Source organism: Meles meles, chromosome 19, assembly GCF_922984935.1.
Source record: "Meles meles chromosome 19, mMelMel3.1 paternal haplotype, whole genome shotgun sequence".
Classification (NCBI taxonomy): Eukaryota; Metazoa; Chordata; class Mammalia; order Carnivora; family Mustelidae; genus Meles; species Meles meles.
The window spans coordinates 46276739-46296241 of record NC_060084.1 but is presented as its reverse complement, the minus strand read 5'-3'; the positions used below and the strand labels follow the sequence as shown (position 1 = coordinate 46296241).

Here is a 19503-nt window from a genome sequence, read left to right as displayed (position 1 = left end):
TAGACAGTTGGGGGTGGGGAAGGTTCTGTGAGGAAAATGTCCCATCCCTCCTGTCACATCCTTCCTTCTCCCAGAGGTGGGAGAGATGCCCCAGCAAGCTGCTTCTATTCCAGACTGTGAGGAGGGGTGAGTCAGCCTATTGTTGGGGGAGCAGGCTTTAGGCCCGCCTGCCCTACCCCTGCCCCCCAAACAGACACCCAGATGGGCTGGGAGCTGGTTTTCTGGGATGTCAGGGCTCCTGACTCAGCACTGGGAATCTTGGCTGAGTGTGTTCTGGGAAATGTCAGGCCTACAGGAAACAGAGGGCTCCCACTCACACCATCCCGCAGGTGGGCGGGGAGCGGAGAGAGAGCAGAGTGTATGAGAGAACGGGGGCCCAGTGTGCAAAGGGCTGAGAGTGAGGAGGTGTATGAGAGGGGGGCAGTTGGCAAGCAAGGCATGGGGGTTTATATGCGTGAGGGAAGAAGATGGGTGCCAGTATGTGGGTGTTTGAAGCAGAGGATTGATGTGCAAAGTGGAGGGGCTCCCGGAGCAAGGGAAATGTTTGCTGGGAAGATGTGTGTTCAAAGAAAAGATGTCCAGTCTGTTGGGGATAAAAATAAGAAGGTAGGTTGGCAAGATGTTCGTGCAGAGAAGAGATGCGGAGGTCGTAAGGGATGTTTGCAAAAACGACGGTGTGGGGGGAAAACAAAGGTCTGCCACGCACAAGGTACTCTGAAGTGCGGGGAAAGGCAGAAAACAGGACGCACGTGCGCGGCTCCCGGGGTGCCCCGACAATCCCAGCAGGCCCCACGCCCACCTTCAGGCCACGCCCCTAGTCCCGCCCCTGACGCACAGCGGGGCAAGCTACGCGCCAGTCAGTGAGGTGCTACTCCGCCATTGGCTAGCTCACCGGAGGGGGCGGGTGTGCAGAGACTCCCGGAAGCGCGAGAGGCTCCAGCTTGTAGCGGACCCGGATCCTGGGAACAGTGGGTGCTTAGCAACGGGGGGAGGTGCCCAGTAATGGGCTGCTGGGGTGTGGGGGGGGAGTAGGAATTGTGGGTGCCTAGCAACAAAAAGGAAGGCAGTGCCTAGCAACGAGGGGGGCTCAGAGGAGTGGAGAGGTAGCCCTGGAGAATCTGTGGGTGTCTAGCAACGGGGGAGGACCCTAGCAACGGCGGGGAGTGGGACAGGGCGAAAGTGGGTTTTGGGAGGTGCGCAGAAAGAGCTATGGGTTCCTAGCAACCAGAGAGGGAACCAGGAGAAACTGGGGGAACTATTAAACAGGAAAGGAAGTCTTTAGTGGATGGGAATCTTGGGGTGGACACAGGAATGTGAGGGTTTAGCAAAGACGAGGGCAAAGCGGGGAGGTCAGTGCCAACCCCTACCCGAGTAATCCCTCCCCTTCTCCCCCAGGCGATGTGGCTGGAGGTGGGGGGCTTACTGCGGGGGACCTGTGGACAGCTGGGACGGACTGTCTGTTTGCCTTGTGGGGCCCTGGGGCCTGGGCCCCACTGGTGGGTAAGAATCTGGAGAGGATTCTCCAAGGGGGAGAGACTGGGGGAGGTTTTAGGGTGTAAAATGACAGGGAGGGGTCCAAAAGGGCCACGCAGATCCCATGTCCTCCACTTCTTACCAATATCCACTTTTCTTGCAGGGGCCATGTGGGGGTTCTCGGCCCCAAATGTTTCATAAGGATGGGCCTGGCAGAGGCCTGGATGAGGAGGACATTCGCAGGATACGGGAGACCCGGATCAGGAAGACACCCCGGCCCCAGGTATCATTGTCTCCCACCCATCCAGCAGCAACCCCTGAAGGCAGCTGGCCTCCCAAGCTTGGGGAAGGGTATGATGGCAGGTTGGTTGGACTCCCAACCTGGGTGCTATGCTCACCTTCCCACCCTCAGACCTTCTCCCCATTTCCCAGCTGAGCGACCGCTCTCGAGAACGCAAGGTGCCTGCTTCCCGCATCAGCCGCTTGGCCAACTTTGGGGGTAGGTGTGACTGTGGGAGATTGTAACCTAGATCAGAGGAGGCCACATTTACAGAACGAAACAAGGGGGAGAGGGTGACTCAGAGACAGGGAAAGGAGTGAGAGATGGAAAGAGAAGGAAGACAAAGGCCTGCAAAGCCAAGAGAAAGAGAGAGGAAGGTAACATTTACTGGGCACATGGAATGTGCAAGGCCTCATGTACACTCGATCTGCCTGTCCTGAATTTGATGTGTGTTAATTTCCACCGTATAGATGAGGAAACAGAGGCAAAGGGAAGGGAAGTGACTTGACCCCAGGTTATGCAGCAGGATTTTTCAAACTTCAGGTCACAGACTGCATGAAATAATTTAGGGGGTTGCAACCAGCATTAAAAAAGAATAGAATGGGGTGCCTGAGTGGCTAAGGGGGTTAAGCATCTGACTTTGGCTCAGGTCATGATCCCAGGGTCCTCGGTTGGAGCCCCTGGCTCGGCTGGGAGTCTGCTTCTCCGTCTTCCTTTACCACCACTCTGCCCTGCCTGCTTGTGCTCTGTCTCTCTCAAAGAAATAAATAAAATCTAAAAAAAAGAAAATAGAACGGAAAACATGGGTACACATGTAGAATAAAGGAAGTTCTTATTTCATGAAATATATGTATATATACTGTTATAATGCATATGTCTTCTTTAGTGTGGATCATGGTTCAAATTTTAAAGATACTGATTCATAGTATAAAGAGGAAGTTAAATGCAGTGGACAGAGCTTTGCTATCAGGCTGCCCAGGGTTCCAGGGGTGATTCTGCTGTACTCTTGCTTTGTGACACTGGACAAGTTACTTAACTTCTCTGAGCCTTGGTTTCCTTTTTGCTTCTGTAAGGATAAAATGAGTTTATGCGTCTAAGGCACCAGGGATTGTTCCTGGTGTGTAGCAAGCACCCAGAAAATGCCGCTATGATGATTTGCAGAGATGGTGGCAGTGAAGGAGGCAGAGACTCAAGATGTCTTTAGTGACAAAGAGACAGAGAAGGCAGAGGAAATCAAAGCCAGAGAGATAACATCAAAAGGACAGAGAGAGGAGGGACTGAACTGATATGCCAGGTGGAGGGAGGCAGAAAGACGGAGAAAAACCAACTTAGACAAGGAGAGCTGAGCATGAAGAAAAGTGTGAACAGAGAAGTGGAAGTCATAGGAAGACAGAGACCCAGGGAGATCATTTTGGGGCTTTCTTACCCTTAGCTATATGCTAGAATCATCCAGGATGCTTAAAAAATTTATATATATGTATATATATATACACACACACACACACATATATATATTTATATTTATATATATGAATTCTAAGGCTCATTTCAGACCATAGAACCTCAGCCTCCTATTTATCTGGGTGGGCCTTGTAGCTCCTCACATGATTCAGATGTGCAGCCAGGGGTGAGAACCGCTGACCCAGGAGACAGACGTGGACAGAGTGATGGAGAAAGAGGTAGCCACACCTCGAGGGGAACCCCAAGCAGGGAGAGAGTAAGAGACTGAGTTGGGGACAGAGAGAACCAGAGAGTTGCCAGCAAAGAGCTGGGAGACAGGTTGCTTAGGGAGAGGCTGAGAGCAGTCGGGGGTCAGGTGACAAGGCCCGGGGGCAGGCAGGCACCCAGACTCCTCTCTCACTCCCCAGGACTGGCTGTGGGCTTGGGGCTGGGAGCACTGGCGGAGGTGACCAAGAAGTCTCTGCTGGGAGGACGTCTACCATCAGGTGAGTGAGTGAGCCACACTGCTTGGGTTCAGATCCTGGCTTTGCTACGTGACCTGGGCTGAGTGGCTTCACCTCTCCAAGCCAAGTTTTCTCATCTGGAAAATGGATGATCATGTACCCCCGTCTCAGGGTCATCATGAAGCTGCCGTCAGGGTCGTGAGGAGCAGAAGCCTATTGTGTGAGAAAAAGAATTGGGAGTCAAGTTCCTAAAACTCAGAGCAGGAGAGGAAAGCTGAGAATAGGCGTGTCCGGGGGTGGGCAGTGTCTGTGGACAACAGAAACGGAAAGACATGTGTGGAGATTAGCACTGGTGGCTAAGATTTCCCAACAAGCCCACATCCAGAAGCAAAAATGGGGCTGGATGTTTCGGATGAAAAAGAGGCTAGGGCCATAGGAACTGACAAATGGAATGTGTGACCCGTGATTGAATGGCAGCCTGAGAAAAAATGACTATGAAAGACTTTTGGGGACAACCAGGAACATCTGAATTTGTACTGAAGAGCAGATAGGAGAGAATTCGTGTCCATTTTCATAGGCACAGTGATGGCACTGTGATTGAGTAGGGGAATATCCTTATTTTTAGCACAAGTTGTATGCAACTGCATGTGAGTGGGCCTGTGAAAAATAAGGGCGAGTGTTTGGGCACATACACACAGATAAATTATGCAGGTGAGGCTGACGGTAAACAATTTGAATTGGGGAAAAAAAAAAAGTTTGAATTGGATATGCGGGTGTCCGTGATACCGGGCGTGCGACTTTTCTGTTTATTTGGATTTTTTTTCTCCCCAAAATAAAAAGGTGGGTGGAAGTGGAGGATTAGGCTTGAAGTAAGCCCAAACTGAGTCTGCCCCCTGCTCTGCCACCTCTGTGCTGTGTGACCCAGGGCCAGGCTCTGTACCTCTCTGAATGTCTTGCTTCCTCACCTTGAAAACTGAGGCATTGGTAGTTCTTCCTTTTGGGCCCCTTGTGGGGATTCAGCCAGAGAAGCCACAGAGACACTTGGAATTCTGCTTTGCACGGAGTGAGCTCTAGGTAGATAAAGAGCTCAATAATTTTTTTTTTTTTTGTCAAATAAATAAAAGCTTAATAAACGCTTTATTGAATAATCCTATAATCTGCATGTAGAGCCAGGCACATCTCCTAAGCATATAGCTCGGTTCATTTTCACCAAGTGGATACATCTGTGTGCCCAGAACAGGAAACCTTGAGACAGCAGTTCGCAAACTTGACCATCTCAGGATCCCTGCACACCCTTGCAACGTAGAAATAGATGAACAAATAAATATCTTATAGTCACACAGTGGGATACTGTTCAGCTAGAAAAGGGAATGAATTGGGGCGCCTGGGTGGCTCAGTGGGTTAAAGCCGCTGCCTTCAGCTCAGGTCATGATCCTGAGATCCTGGGATCGAGCCCCCCATCAGGCTCTCTGCTCAGCAGGAAGCCTGCTTCCTCCTCTCTCTCTGCCTGCCTCTCTGCCTACTTGTGATCTCTGTCTGTCAAATAAATAAGTAAAAATCTTTAAAAAAGGAAAGAAAGAAAAGGGAATGAAGTGCTGATCCCTGCTACAATGTGGATGAATCTCGAAAACTATCCTAAGTGAAAGAAGCCAGACACAATGGGACACATACTGTATGATTCCATTCATAGGAAATGTCCAGAACAAGTATATCCATAGAGAGTTCAGATTAATGGTTCCCGGGGATGCCGGAGCAGGTGGTTGGGAGAAATGGGGGGGGGGGGGTGACTGGTGATAGATATGGGGTTTCTTTTGGCTCTGGAAAATGTTCCAAAATTTCTTGTGGTGATAGTTGTACAACTCTGAATATCCTAGAAGCCATTGAACTGTATGTCTTAAATGGGTGAGTTACGTGGTTTGTGAATTACATGGCAATAAAAAATAGAATGAGGACCCCAAAGAACCTGGTTGTAGATTATATTTTGGGGTTATATTTATGGATATTTAGTGCATTAGAGGTTAAAACAATTTTTTTCTGTTTCAAGTTTTATTTAAATTCTAATTAGTTAACATATAGTATAATATTAGTCTCAGGAGAAAAGATATTTTTAGAATGCAAGAAAACGCACACACATGCATTCCATCAGCCATCAGAGCAATGTCATCATCCCAGGTCATGGAGTTTCTAGAAAACTCCACTGAGCATTTATGGGAGAATGAGAGTAAAAACAGGCAAATAACATTCATATGATTATGAAAATAGTTTTGATCTCACAGAGCATCCTGAGTGGTCTCAGGGACTCTCAAGGTTGCCAAAACCACACTTTGAGAATCACTGCCTCCCCCAGAAGCTCCTATCTGCCCTGTCTTGGCTATTCATCCCCACCAAGGGAAACCACTCTCTGGACTTCTGACCCTCGAGATTAATTTTGACTGGTTTTGCTCTTTATACCAGTGTAATCAGAGAGCATGTCCTCATACCTGTCTGGCTGTGTTTGCTCAACATTCTGTCGGAGGGATGCCTCCTTATTGCTGTGGTTAGAGGGAGGTGGTTTATTCAGTGCTGTAGGAGATACTCTGTGACTCTCCCAGCATGCCTTTGTTCATTCTGTTGACAGTCATTGGGTTATTTCCAGCTCGGAACCATTATGAATAGTGCTGCTGTGAACCATCTTGGGATAACTGTCAGTGAACATACATCCACCTTTTCCTGGGTGCATACCTAGGAGAGAAATGACGTTGGCTGTAGGCATGTGCTGTACTGGAAACTTCCCAAAGGATTTGAGCGACGATGCTCATCAGCATTATGGGTGTTTAGGATTCCCCACATCCTTGTCAACACTTGGTATTGTCGGTTTCATTTTAGCCATCCTGGGGGTTATGCAGTGATGCTATAATGACTTTTTCTGTGGGCATAATACCAGTGATTATTCTCTCCACCCCAGAGAGCAGCTCCCGGCCAGGCTCCAGCCCTTTCCTGTCAGAGGCCAATGCCGAGCGGATTGTGCAGACCTTGTGTACAGTGCGGGGGGCCGCCCTCAAGGTCGGCCAAATGCTCAGCATCCAGGGTAGGCCATGACCCTTGACCCCCGACCCTTGATCTCACTCCTTCAGCACCCCCACCCACCTGCAAGTTCTGACTTCAGATACCCCCCTGCAGGGGTCCCACCCCGCCTCCTCCCTCACTGCTTCCCTCATTCCCCATCTCCCCAGATAACAGCTTCATCAGTCCTCAGCTGCAACGCATCTTCGAGCGCGTCCGCCAGAGCGCCGACTTCATGCCCCGCTGGCAGATGCTGGTGAGTGCCCCGTAAGGGAAGCCTGGTGAGGGAGGCGGGCTCCACCATCCTGACCTCCCCGCCCCCGCCCCGCTTCCTTGTTGAAGCCTCAGTTTCCCCAGCTGTAAAATGGGCATCACTAAAGCACACATCTCAGAGAGTTGTTGAGTTGATGACATGAGAGAATGGTGTGGAGTGCTTTGTGTAGTCCCAGGCAGGCTCAGGGCTCCGTCACGGCTGCCGAAGAGGCAGGGGGTGCAGTGGTTAGCAGCCCGGACTTTGTGCATTCAAATCCTGGCTCTGCCGAGTCCTGCCTGCATGATCTCAGACATGTGGCCTGACCTCTCTGTGCCTCAGTTACTTCATCTATAACTGGCCATAGTGATAGGAACCCCTGCACTGTAGGGTTACGTAAGTGAGTATTTGTAAAGCACTTGGAAAGGGCCCCTAACACACCACAAGTGACAAGCAAGTTCTGACTATTATTAGTACTAGTTTTTTTATTTTTTTAAGATTTTACTTATTTATTTGACAGAGAGAGAGAGACAGCGAGAGAGGGAACACAAGGAAGGGGAGCAGGAGAGGGAGAAGCAGGCTGCCTGCCAAGTGGGGAGCCCGATGTGGGACTCGATCCCAGGACCCTGGGATCATGACCTGAGCCGAAGAGAGCCACTTAACAACTGAAACCACACGGGCGCCCCTATTACTAGTTATTTTAAAAGATTTATTTACTTAAGAGAGAGCGCACATGTGAGTGGGGCCAATGGGGGAGGGGCGGAGGAGAGACAACCTCAAGCGGACTCTGCACTGAGCGCAGAGCCTGATGCGGGGCTCGATCTCATTGCTTGAGATAGTGACTTGAGCTGAAATCAAGAGTCAGATGCTTCACTGACTGAGCCACCCAGGCGCCCCAGTACTAGTTTTCTTTCTTTTTTTTTTTTTAAATGTTTTGTTTTTTTTAAAGATTTTATTTATTAATTTTGACAGAGAGAGATCACAAGTAGGCAGAGAGGCAGGCAGAGAGAGTGAGAGGGAAGCAGGCTCCCTTTAGTGCAGAGAGCCCGACGTGGGACTCGATCCCAGGACCCTGAGATCATGACCTGAGCCGAAGGCAGCGGCTTAAACCACTGAACCACCCAGGCGCCCCAGTACTAGTTTTCTTAATTAAAAGCGATTGTGTCTGTAAATAGGTTGGCACAGCGCCCGGCCCTAAGTAAGTGCCCAAGACACGATCTGTTCTAGTGACTGGGTGAGGGTGCGGAATCCTGATCCAGCTGCCTGCCTGCCTTCTGATCTCTCTGCCCTGGTCCTGTGACTCTGGGTCATGACTGGCCCTCCCAGAGCCACCGTGGACAGGTTCTGGCCCATAAATCTCCCTGTCCTTAACTGCAATGATGATTGTTTCAACCACTGTCTGCAGAAAGTTCTCGAAGAGGAGCTTGGCAAGGACTGGCAGGCCAAGGTAGCCTCTTTAGAGGAGGTGCCCTTTGCTGCAGCCTCGATCGGGCAGGTGCACCAGGGCACACTGAGGGATGGGATGGAGGTGGCTGTGAAGATCCAGGTGAGCAGGGGAGGGGGGAGCAGCAGGGGTGGGAGAGGGCACCCTGGGGTCCCAGAGGCGTGACTCCTGCCCTCCGTCCCTCCCTGCTCACAGTACCCAGGCGTGGCCCAGAGCATCCAGAGTGATGTCCAGAACCTGCTGGCGGTGCTCAAGATGAGTGTGGCCCTGCCCGAGGGTGAGGGGCCACTCCACCCCTGACTGCGGGGAGGGACCCCCTGTAGGGAGAAAGTGGGGCTGGATGGGGGGAGAGAGGCCAGCTAGGGGCAGGGTGTGCCCTTAGGTGTGAGCGTGGGTGAATGTGCAAGTCCATGAGTGTGAGACAGAAAGAAGGGACACCAAGGCAGGGAGAGCCCAGACAGTCTGAACGTATGAGAAAAAGACAAACAGACATTCTGACGGACCCAGAGAAAGAAGCCCACACTGAAATTCAGAAATAGACACACAGGGCGCCCAGAGAGGGCCTGGAGGTCTGGAAAAGAGCCACAGAAGCAGGAAGGGCATGTAAGTGGGACCTTGTATGTGTGTTACTTCCTCCATGGAAGTAAAATTTTGAGGCCCCGAGAACAGTGTGAGAAACAATGAATAAGAGACAGGGTCAGTGGCACGTGGGACTGTGAAAGAGATGCCTGGGGCCTGGCACACGTGCCCGAGAAAGAGACCCCAGGGGGGAGACTGCAGGAGAGGCCGCAGCTGTGTGAGGGACGGAGCGGAAGTGAGTGTGGGCAGATGATATGTTAAAAGGCATGGGGCAGAAGGTGTGAGGGACAGTGACAGACAGCAGAGACATGATCGGCAAGAGAAGACATCCCTGAATGGAAAGCCCTGGGGGGAGGCTGTCATGATGGGGACAGGCTGTGGCCTTCCTGCCCGACACAGCTGTCCCCTCAGGCCTATTCGCTGAGCAGAGCCTGCGGGCCTTGCAGCAGGAGCTGGCTTGGGAGTGTGACTACCGTCGTGAAGCTGCTTGTGCCCAGAGCTTCAGGTGAGCTGAGCCCCCTGCGGGCTGCCCAGCACCTCTGGCTCCCCTCCCGGGATTAGTGGGAAGTGGATCCTTCCGCAGCCACTGGCAGCTGGAGGCCTGGGGTAGAGCCAGCAAACTCCTGTTTCTCTTCATTTGCTCATCCCTCCTCCCTCCATTCACTCCTGACTTGATTTATCCCCTGTGTCCTCTGTGAGCTTGGGCACGTCACTTCCTCTCATCAGTTTTCTCATCTGTCAGATGGGATGCACAACCACTACAGTCTGGTGGGGGAGATGGATTTGTCAGCAGGCATGAGATACCGTCACACTGGACGGACAAAGCATTAACAGTCCGACAGTGTCACCGGTGGGAGAGAACAGGGCTCCAGGTCACCTCTTATCTGCTGTGGGAAGGAGGAGGCTTTGCGATCAGCATTTTGGAGAACAGTCTGGCCTCATCAAGGCCCGGCATCCACATGCAATCCCATAACCGCCCTCCTTGCTAAACAGATGTTGTAGGGGCACTTAGGCTGGTGTACACCATCAGCCTTTTCCAGAACGCTCCGAACAGCAGTCGTCCCAAACTAGACACAACTCAAATCTATTGAATTCGGCAAGGTAAATTATAAATGACGGTCCGCTCACCAGCGGAATGTCATATAGCAGCAAAAATGAATGAACTCCATTACAAGGGAACAAAGTGGTTGTATCTTCGAAGCTTTGTGGTGTCCAGCAGTTAATTACACCCCAGGACGTCTTCTACTGCATGGCCCGTGGGTGCCCTGAGCCAAGGTCTGTAGATACGGAGCGAGAGAAGGGACAGCAGAGGACAGTGGTTCCAGGCATGGGCCCTGGACCCAGAAGTGGGATCCAGTCCTAGGTCAGCTCTTAACTGGCTGGGTGGCCTGAATCCGCACCCTCAGGAGAGCAGCATCCTCATAGGAGAGTTGGGGGGGGGAGGGGATTGTGTTAATTAAATGCTTGGCTCAGGGCCTGGCCCAGGATGAGCACTTTGAACATCAGAGATTTTTCAAATAAGGACAAAAATACAAGACCGGAAGTGGGATCCTGAAGAGAAGAGGATGAAGTGGGCTGGGCCAGGGCAGTCCTGTGGGGGATCTGGTAGCCCCGTTCCCTCCAGGATTTCCCAGTGCCCTTAGAATAAAACCTGGATCATTCCCCTGGCCCTCCCCACCCCCTGCCCCAGCCCCAGCCGTCTCACAGGTCTCAGCCATGGATCTTGCTTATATTCTTTGCCTCCCAAATCTTACACTGACACACTGAACTCCGTCTATTATTGGTCTGTGTGTGGTTTTGTTAGAGTGCGGTCTCTTGTGTCTGGAGGGCAGGCCCAGAACTCACTCACTGCTCTGTCACCCCGCATTGTCCCATGCAGGGACAGACACCAAGAAGGAGTCAGTATTTTTTTTTTTAATTTGACAGACAGAGATCATAAGTAGGCAGAGAGGCAGGCAGAGAGAGAGGGGCAAGCAGGCTTCCCGCTGAGCAGAGAGCCCGATGTGGGGCTCGATCCCAGGGCCCTGGGATCATGACCTGAGCCGAAGGCAGATGCTTAACCCACTGAGCCACCCAGGAGCTCCAGTATTTTTCTTTTTTTAAGATTTTATTTATTTAGTTAGTTAGTTATCAGAGAGAGAGAGCGAGCAAGCGCACGCACAAGCAGGGGTAGCAGCAGGCAGAGGGAGAAGCAGGCTCCCCGCCGAGCAGGGAGCCTGATGCGGGGGACCTGATCTCGGGACCCTGGAATCATGACCTGAGTCGAAGGCAGATGCTTAGCCAACTGAGGCACCCAGGTGTCCTAAGAAGGAGTCAGTATTAACCAGTATTCAGAGTAATGCCTCCAAGGAGTGGCCATTGAATATTACTATGGACTTGGAGATCAGTATATCAGCAACTCTTTTTTGGGTTGGATTAATTAATAAGTTGATGAAAAAGTAATGTTCAGGGGTGCCTGGGTGACTCAGTGGGTTAAGGCCTCTGCCTTTGGCTCAGGTCATGATCCCAGGGTCCTGGGATTGAGCCCCACATCGGGATCTCTGCTTCGCAGGGAGCCTGCTTCCTCCTCTCTCTCTCTCCGCCTGTCTCTCTGCCTACCTGTGATCTCTGTCTGTCAAATAAATAAATAAAATCTTAAAAAAAAAAAAGTAATGTTCATCAAGCTTAATACATTGAGCTCTACACTGGGGCAACCAGAAGTCATAGAAGTGTTCCCTGTAGGGAAATGGTAACTGGGGCTCCGGCAGCAGCCAGCTTAGGGGTAGCCGCAGAGTAGCACTACGGAGATATCTGATGAATGAGTGAAGGAATGAAGTGTCTGAATGAATGTCAGTCTGGCCAGCTATTGGCCATCACTCAGGCTAGACAGGTGCGAGGAGGGAAGGCAACACAGAGACTGTTCCGGGAGCACTTCTCAGAGGAAGAAGAGGAGGAGGCCTCAAGGTGGGCCACCGGGACCTGAAGCATGAAGTCCTGTCCCTTCCCCTCCTTCTGCCCCAGGCAGTTGTTGGCAGATGATCCCTTCTTCCGGGTACCAGCTGTGATTAAGGAGCTGTGCACAACGCGGGTGCTGGGCATGGAGCTGGCCGGAGGGGTGCCTCTGGACCAGTGCCAGAGCTTGAGCCAGGACATCCGGAACCAGGTACAGGGGCTCGAGGGACAGTAGGGAGGGCGCTGCCCCTGGGCAGGGCTGGTAGGGCTGGCCAGGCCCACAGTCCGCCTCCCGGCCAGAGAGGGGCCAACGGGTCTGAGATGTCTGTTACTCCTCCCCACTGCAGATCTGCTTCCAGCTGCTGAGGCTGTGTCTGCGGGAGCTGTTCGAGTTCCGATTCATGCAGACAGACCCCAACTGGGCCAACTTCCTTTATGATGCCTCCAGGCACCAGGTCGGTTCCCTATGACGTGGCTCATGGTACATTAGCTGCTTTAAGAGACAGTTTCCTGTATTTCCGTAGCTCAGCCCAGCAGTAGTTATGACCCACATGACAGGCTGGAGTGACCCTCTTCCACATGGTGACTCAGGGACCCAGGCTCCTTCCCTTCTGTGATGGCACCATCCCCAGGCCTTGAAATGCCCTCCTTCCAGTGAAGGGGGAAAGAGAGGTTAAGAGGGTAGCGCCCTGCCTAATTGCTTTTGCCAGAAGTGACACATTGTCTCCCCCGCCACCCTCTCCTGTACCATTCTGTTGGTAAGAACTGGTCACACGGCCTGACTAGGTGCAAGGGACGCTGGGAAATGGAATCTCCGCTAGGCAATGGTTCCCTAGCGGCAACAGCTTTAGGAAGGCAGTTAGTCATCGCTACCACACCCGTCATTCATTTAACACACCAAGCATCTACTGCCTCTTGACAGTGATGCCAAGACATCCCTGATCCTTACCTTCTCAGAGTTCCCAGTCCCGTGGAGGGACCCGTGACCAGACAGTGATAACCAAGTAGTTAGTACCATGATGGGGAAGCACAGGTCGGAATGGTCAGTGACAGGGGAGGCACAGGGGGCTGCAGGGAGCCAGGGAAATGGCTGACCTGGCACAGGGTAGGTGAGGTCAAGCAAGGCTTCTCCAAGGAAGTGCCATTAAAGTTGAAACCAGGGGCACCTGGGTGGCTCAGTGGTTTGAATCTCTGCCTTCAGCTCAGGTCGTGATCTTAGGGTCCTGGGATTGAGCCCCGCATCGGGCTCTCTGCTCAGCAGGGAGCCTGCTTCCCCCTCTCCCTCTGCCTGCCTCTCTGCCTACTTGTGATCTCTGTCTTCACATAAATAAATAAAATCTTTTAAAAAAAAAAAAAGCTGAAACCAGAAAGATGAGAAGGAGACAGCCACCTGAAGAAAAGGGAAGAGTGTTCCGGCAGAGAACACAGGGTAGCCAAAGGCCTGGGGTAAGAGTTTGGATTGAAAGACTCAGTGAGCATGACTGCCAGACGGCTCTCTAATGTGGTCTGTATGCATCCCATCCCCAGAGGGATCTTTTGAAAACAAACGTGGCTGAACTGTCCCTTTCATAGCTCCGTGGCCACCTCAGGATCAAGTCTGAGCCCTTTGCTGAGTGTGATGTGGCCCCCCTGAGTCCCCAGCCTCAGTCCCTTGCCACCCCTTCCCTGCCAAGTGCACAGATAGCCTGTGTCCCTGCGAGGCTCACACCACAAGGAAGTATTTTTGTAACTTGGGATGAGAGGGGCGGTGATATGAGTCCTGACATCAGTTTATTGGGTCTCAACAGGATCTTTTGTTTTAAAGCCATAGAATAGAAGATACCAGTGTGTCACAGTTGGGAGGGATCCATATTATTTCGGGATGCTTTTGTTTGACCTTATATTTGGGTGTGCCTGGGTACCGGTGCCCAAAAACAATGTGTATTTTTTTTTTAAGATTTTATTTCTTTGATTGACAGAGACAGAGAGGGAACACAAACAGGGGGAGTGCGAGAGGGAGAAGCAGGCTTCCGACTGAGCAGGGAGCCCAGTGTGGGACTGGATCCCAGGACCCTGGATTCATGACTTGAGCCAAAGGCAGACGCTTTATGACTGAGCCACCCAGGCACCCCTACAAGGTGTATTTCTTGCTGTGGGTTGGGATCAATAGTGTGAACTCCACTGCCCTAGAGAAACTCTTATACATGCACCCATCGGGCACTGTTTCTAATAGCAGAACCCAGAAACAACCACAGTGTCCACTAGTCAGATAAATATACTTTGATATGTTGACACGATGAAGTCCTTACACAGCAAGGTAAAAATGAATGAGCCAGGGCTGCACATCGCAATGGGGATAAGTTGCAAAACCATGTTGGGCACGAAGAATAAGCCGCAGGGTAACTATCATAAATACTATTTATACGAAGTTTTAAAACACACATAGCATGCCTCCTTATTGTTCGCAGGTGCGCACATATGTGGAGAATGTAGAAATGCACACATGGGAATTTTAGAAAATAATAGTTTAGTAATGATAATCTTGGGAAAGTGGTGACCCTGGAGGAGAGGATGGGGGAGGTCGGATCAGGCAAGCGTCCTTGGGAGCCTCCACCTGGTTTGGTAATATTGAACATTTTTTAAGTGGGTTGCTGGGATTTTGGGGTGTTCATTTTTTCCCCCACATATTTTATTATTCTTTTAAAAAAAGATTTTATTATTTATTTGACAGACAGAGAAATTACACATAGGCAGAGAGGCAGGCAGGGGGCTGGGGAAGCAGGCTCCCTGATGAGCAGAGAGCCGGATGCGGGGCTTGATCCCAGGCTTCACCTACGGAGCCACCCAGGTGCCCCATATTTTATTATTCTTTAGATTTTTTTTCTATGCCTAAAACATATTATTATAAAGATAGGATCAACAATATAAAAGCCAGGTCCCTTCAGTTTCATATGGGGGTGGATAAGAAGTGTGGAGATGGGAGGCTAGGAATCCAGTGGGTCAGCAGGGCAGGGACTCTGATGAGGGACACAGTGTGGGAATGGACCTGGGGCCCCCCAACCTCAGCCGGTGGGGAGTGATGGTGGACTCTCAGCATCCCTCTCACCATCCCTCGTCCCAGGTGACCCTGTTGGACTTCGGTGCAAGCCGGGAATTTGGGACTGAATTCACAGACCATTACATCGAGGTGAGTCCCCGCAACCCTGAGGTCTTTGAAGGGCCTCAAGCCCGATACCGAGGCGAGGGTGAGAAGGAGAAATACGGTATCTGGAATTAAGAAATCATATATAACAGTAATAGTAATAACGAATAAATAAAAAGGCTTTAATAATAATGTCAGGTACTGTTTGAGGCACTGTCCATGTCGTAACTGATTTAAACCACAGAGTAACTGTATGGGGTCAGGGCCATTTTTAAGCATTTTTTTTTTTAATGTATTTATTTTGGGGCACCTGGGTGGCTCAGTGGGTTAAAGCCTCTGCCTTCGGCTCAAGTCATGATCTCAGGGTCCTGGGATCGAGCCCTATATCGGGCTTTCTGCTCAGAGGGGAGCCTGCTTCCCCCTCTCTCTGCCTGCCTCTCTGCCTACTTGTGATCTCTGCCAAATAAATAAATAAAATCTTTAAAAAATGTATGTATTTAAAAAAATTATTTGAGAGAGAGAGCAAACGTGGACAGGTGCACAAGTTGGGGTAGGGGCAGAGGGAGACGCAGACTCCCCGCTGAGTAGAGAGCCCGACACAGGGCTCGATCCCAGGACCCTGAGATCATGACCTGAGCTGAAGGCAGAGGCTTAAACCCAACTGAGCCGCCCAGGTGTTTCGGGTCAGGACTGTTTTTAGTCCCGCTTTACAGATGAAGTCACTAGAGCTCAGAGAGGTGAAATCACTTGCCCTAGGTGACAGCAGACCTGGGATTCAGACTGGGCCCAGAGCCCGTGTTCCCAAACCCTGACTAGCCCCTGATGACCCACAGTGGCCATCCTGCCACCTCCCCACACCCCAGGCTGTCCCGGGCCTTCAGCCTCACACTCACATATCTCTCTGGCTGGCTGCTCCCTGAGGGGCAGCTCTCTCCTCAGGAACATCTGCCGCCTGTCCTTCCCACCCACCTAGCTAAGGCATCTCATTACTTTGTTGAGATGGACTAGTTGATGGGGGCCTGCTACTTGTTTACTCATCAGTTCCAGCATTCTCTGACACCCCCTTGTGCCCAGCCCTGTTCTGGGCAATACCAACCCCGTGACTAACCCAGCCCGGTCTCCGCCTTCACGGAGCTCACAGCCCAGGACAGGGAGAGACAGTAAGAACCCAGAGCGGCCAGAGCTGGAATAGGGGAGCACAGGAGATGGTGAGAGCCCAGAGGGGGAGCCTGGGCCAACCTAGGGGGTCAGGGAGCGCTTCCTGGAGGAAGAGGCATCGGACTGGGACCTGAGGGACGAGGAGACCAATCAGGAAGAGGCAAGGAGGGTATCCCACACTGATAAACATACAAGGGCCAAGAGGAGAGAAGGGATATTCCCATTAGAGCAGCGCTTCTCAAACTTCAGTGTCCGTGAGACACCCACCAGCCCCTACGGCTGTTCAGTGCAGATCGTGCTCTGGAGCCCGGCCTAAGATGCTGCATTTCCAACACACTCCCAGCTGATGCCAAAGCCACTGGTACAGGGACCACGCTTTGAATAGTCAGTCCTCGAGGACCAAAAGGAAGTTCATTTCTGACTGGGCCAGCAGGTGCGGGGTGGAGCAGTAGCCAGCGACGAGGCTGGAGCCAAATCACTCTTGAGTCTGAAAAGCCATGCTGGGCACCTTGTACTTTATCCAGGTGCTGGGGGGACTCCTAGGAGGGATTTGAGCAGGGGAAGGACAGAATTAAAAAACTTCCTGAGACTGGGGGGCTGGGAGCCCAGGGAAGGGAGGAGAGGACAAGGCCCAGGGCTCTGGCCTGGGGACTCAGGGATGGTGGGGCCATCCCTGACATAGGGACAGGAAAGAGGAGCTGGCAGCCCCCACCCCCCACCTGCACGCACACGTGCACATACACGTGCACACACACAGACACACAGAGGCTCCTTGGGCCCTCTCTCCCAGCCACTTGAGGCACAAAGCCAAGGCCTTTCTCTCTGGGTGGGTGGGACATCTTGTGTGTCCCCCTAACCCCACCCCCAGGCCTATTTGGCTCTCCTCCGGTCTTCCCAGCCTTTTCCAGTTTAAAAAAGCCCTGTCACATCAGTCCCCGAGGACCACAGGCCTGACAGATGGCCAGACAGGCTCGGGCAGGGGGAGCTGAGACAGACTGGAACTGTCAGATTGAATCCTGTATTCCCCTTCCTCCCGAGAAAGTGGTTAACGTTTTCCCTCCCGGCCTTGCTGTTCTGTGAAGTAGGGACCTTACCATCCATCTGGTGATAGCGGTGGCTCCTCACGGTCATGGCTCCTCACGGTCATGGCGGACCCTACACTCAGGCACAGCCCACCACACGCTGCAGACACCTCTTCCTGCCTCCCGACAGCCCTCCATGAGGACGATCCTCTCATCGTCCCAGCTCCACAGATGAGGAAGCCGAGGTCCAAGGCCGAGCGCCTTGCCCCAAATCTCTCAGCCAGCAAGTGGCAGAGCTGGGATGGACCCCCGGCACGCTGGCTCTCACTTCTATCTGTCTGCGCCCTCAGCTCAACTCCTGCTCTCCCCACGCGCCCCCATGGCTGGCGCTCCACGTGCTCCTTTGCCAAACAGGTTCACCAAGGGCCACCTGAATGCCAGGCCTCATGCCACAAGCCTGGCATCTCTGGGGCGTTAAGCCCAGTGCAGGAGACAGACATCAATCAGGCCGTTACAGAGATGGCCCAGTGGCCACCTCCGATGGGAGTTCAGGGTCATGGTCACATCCTTGTCCAGTTGAGTGTTTGGACCCACGAATAGCAGTTGACATTTATTTTCCTCCAGCTGTTTCACTGTGGTAGTTTCCAGGCAGGCTCTACATTCTAGGCCAAGTGGGAAAATCCCCCTGACCACCCACCCCCCTTACCCCCTTTCCATCCCCTCCAGGCTCTGGAACAGGCCCAAGGGAGGAGATACAGACAGGGGCAAGGTGAGGAGGGAGCGGCTTCTAGGGGAGAGGGCATAAGTAGACCAGAATGTAGGGAGGGCCAGGCCAGTTTTCCAGAGCCCTCCTTGAACCCCACTCCCTTGGCCTTTGACCTCTCCCAAACACCCATTTCCCCAGGTGGTGATGGCAGCAGCCAATGGAGACAGAGACCGGGTCCTGCAGAAATCCCGGGACCTCAGATTCCTCACAGGCTTTGAAACCAAGGTTGGAAACACTGGAGAGGGCTTGGGGGACTGCTTATCTCTACTGGGGGGCTCTGGGGAGGACTGGGGGGAATGAAGGCTGCTTGGCTACTCAGAAACCGGAAGGAAGTGGGCCCCATTTATTCTAGAGGGAGGGAGTGGGGGGCTGCTGGTGGGTACTGGGGGTGGGGAAGTGGAGCTGTTTGTTCTAGAGAGAGAGAGGGCTGCTCGTCTACTGAGGCTCTGAGATGAAGTAAAGGGCTACTCTGGGGAGGCCTAGGGGCTCTAGAAGGAGGGGAGGCTGCTTACGACTCATCAGGGAGTGGGGGGCTTGTGTTTACAGTTGGAGAGTGCGAGGGAGACCCGGGGTTTGTCCCTTCTGGGTTGAGTGGAGGCCCATCCCTCCACCCTGCGTGCCTCTTGCTCTCCCCCATGCACAGGCATTCTCGGAGGCCCACGTGGAGGCAGTGATGATCCTGGGGGAACCCTTCGCTACCCCTGGCCCCTACGACTTCGGGGCTGGTGACACTGCCCGCCGAGTGCAGGGCCTCATCCCGGTGCTGCTGCGGCACCGGCTCCGCCCACCGCCTGAGGAGACCTACGCCCTGCACCGCAAGCTGGCAGGGGCTTTCCTGGCCTGCACCCGCCTCCGCGCCCACATCGCCTGCCGGGATCTCTTCCAGGACACCTACCACCGCTACTGGGCCAGTCGCCAGGCATAGCCGCTGCCTGCGGCCTCCTGACCAAAGGGGATGCCTGGTCAGACCCCTTAAGACAGCCTCTATCCAGGGATTCTGGCCCCAAAGCAGGCCATGGAGGGGAGGTGGTGCTGTGATGCCTCCTTTCCATTCTCCTGCAGGTTGGGAGACCACCCCCTCCGGCTTCCCTGTCTTGCCTCACTCTTTTCCTGGGAGCTGGGGAACCCTTGGGCTAGGGAACTCCCAGCTTCACACCCCCATCTCCTGCTCTCCCCAGTCCAAAGTGGGCATCCAGGAACTCTGCGCCAGGAATTAACTTATTTTTGTCCACATTTAAGAGCCTCAGGCCCCCTGCGCGCAGACATGCAGATCCAGACTCCTGTAGATGGGGAGCCCCTCACCTCTGCCTCAGGTCTCCCACCGATCTGGCCAATGAAAGGGGAAGGCGGTTAGTGGAGGCAGCCCTCACCTTTGCTACCCTCACCCCTCCACCAGCTGCGTTCTCCTTCTTCCCGGCTCCCTCTTTTTTATGTGTTGGGGAGGGGGTAGGGGAGGGTGTTTGAAACTTCAGACGGAATAAAAGCGGCTCCCCTTCCCGGCTCTTTTCTCTGCGCTGGTAGGGGTGGGGGTGG

At 52.8% G+C, this 19503-nt stretch overlaps 1 protein-coding gene across 3 annotated transcripts; it reads left to right on the top strand.

Annotated features, from left to right (window-relative positions):
• Nucleotides 1-924: 924 nt before the first annotated feature.
• COQ8B (coenzyme Q8B) lies at nucleotides 925-19466 on the top strand. 3 transcript variants are annotated; one of them, XM_045988098.1, is made up of 15 exons: nucleotides 925-968; nucleotides 1396-1500; nucleotides 1637-1756; nucleotides 1906-1972; nucleotides 3622-3699; nucleotides 6602-6724; nucleotides 6870-6955; nucleotides 8355-8495; nucleotides 8589-8670; nucleotides 9384-9477; nucleotides 11973-12114; nucleotides 12251-12358; nucleotides 15004-15069; nucleotides 18109-18195; nucleotides 18614-19466. In XM_045988098.1, the coding sequence occupies exons 2-15, from the start codon at nucleotides 1399-1401 to the stop codon at nucleotides 18893-18895; spliced, it is 1578 nt and encodes a 525-aa protein (XP_045844054.1). In that variant the 5' UTR covers nucleotides 925-968; nucleotides 1396-1398; the 3' UTR covers nucleotides 18896-19466. The 3 variants fall into 3 exon arrangements, with proteins under 3 accessions (XP_045844054.1, XP_045844056.1, XP_045844055.1); XM_045988100.1 differs by having other exon boundaries at nucleotides 954-972; XM_045988099.1 differs by lacking the exon at nucleotides 925-968 and adding an exon at nucleotides 1011-1103.
• Nucleotides 19467-19503: the final 37 nt, after the last annotated feature.

Excerpts from the sequence above, each read along its gene's own strand:
- COQ8B (XM_045988098.1), top strand. The coding sequence starts at position 1,399 with ATGTGGCTGGAGGTGGGGGGCTTACTGCGGGGGACCTGTGGACAGCTG. Across the intron at positions 1,757-1,905 it reads GGAAGACACCCCGGCCCCAG|CTGAGCGACCGCTCTCGAGA; the intron begins GTATCATTGTCT and ends CCCATTTCCCAG. Across the intron at positions 12,115-12,250 it reads GCCAGGACATCCGGAACCAG|ATCTGCTTCCAGCTGCTGAG; the intron begins GTACAGGGGCTC and ends TCCCCACTGCAG.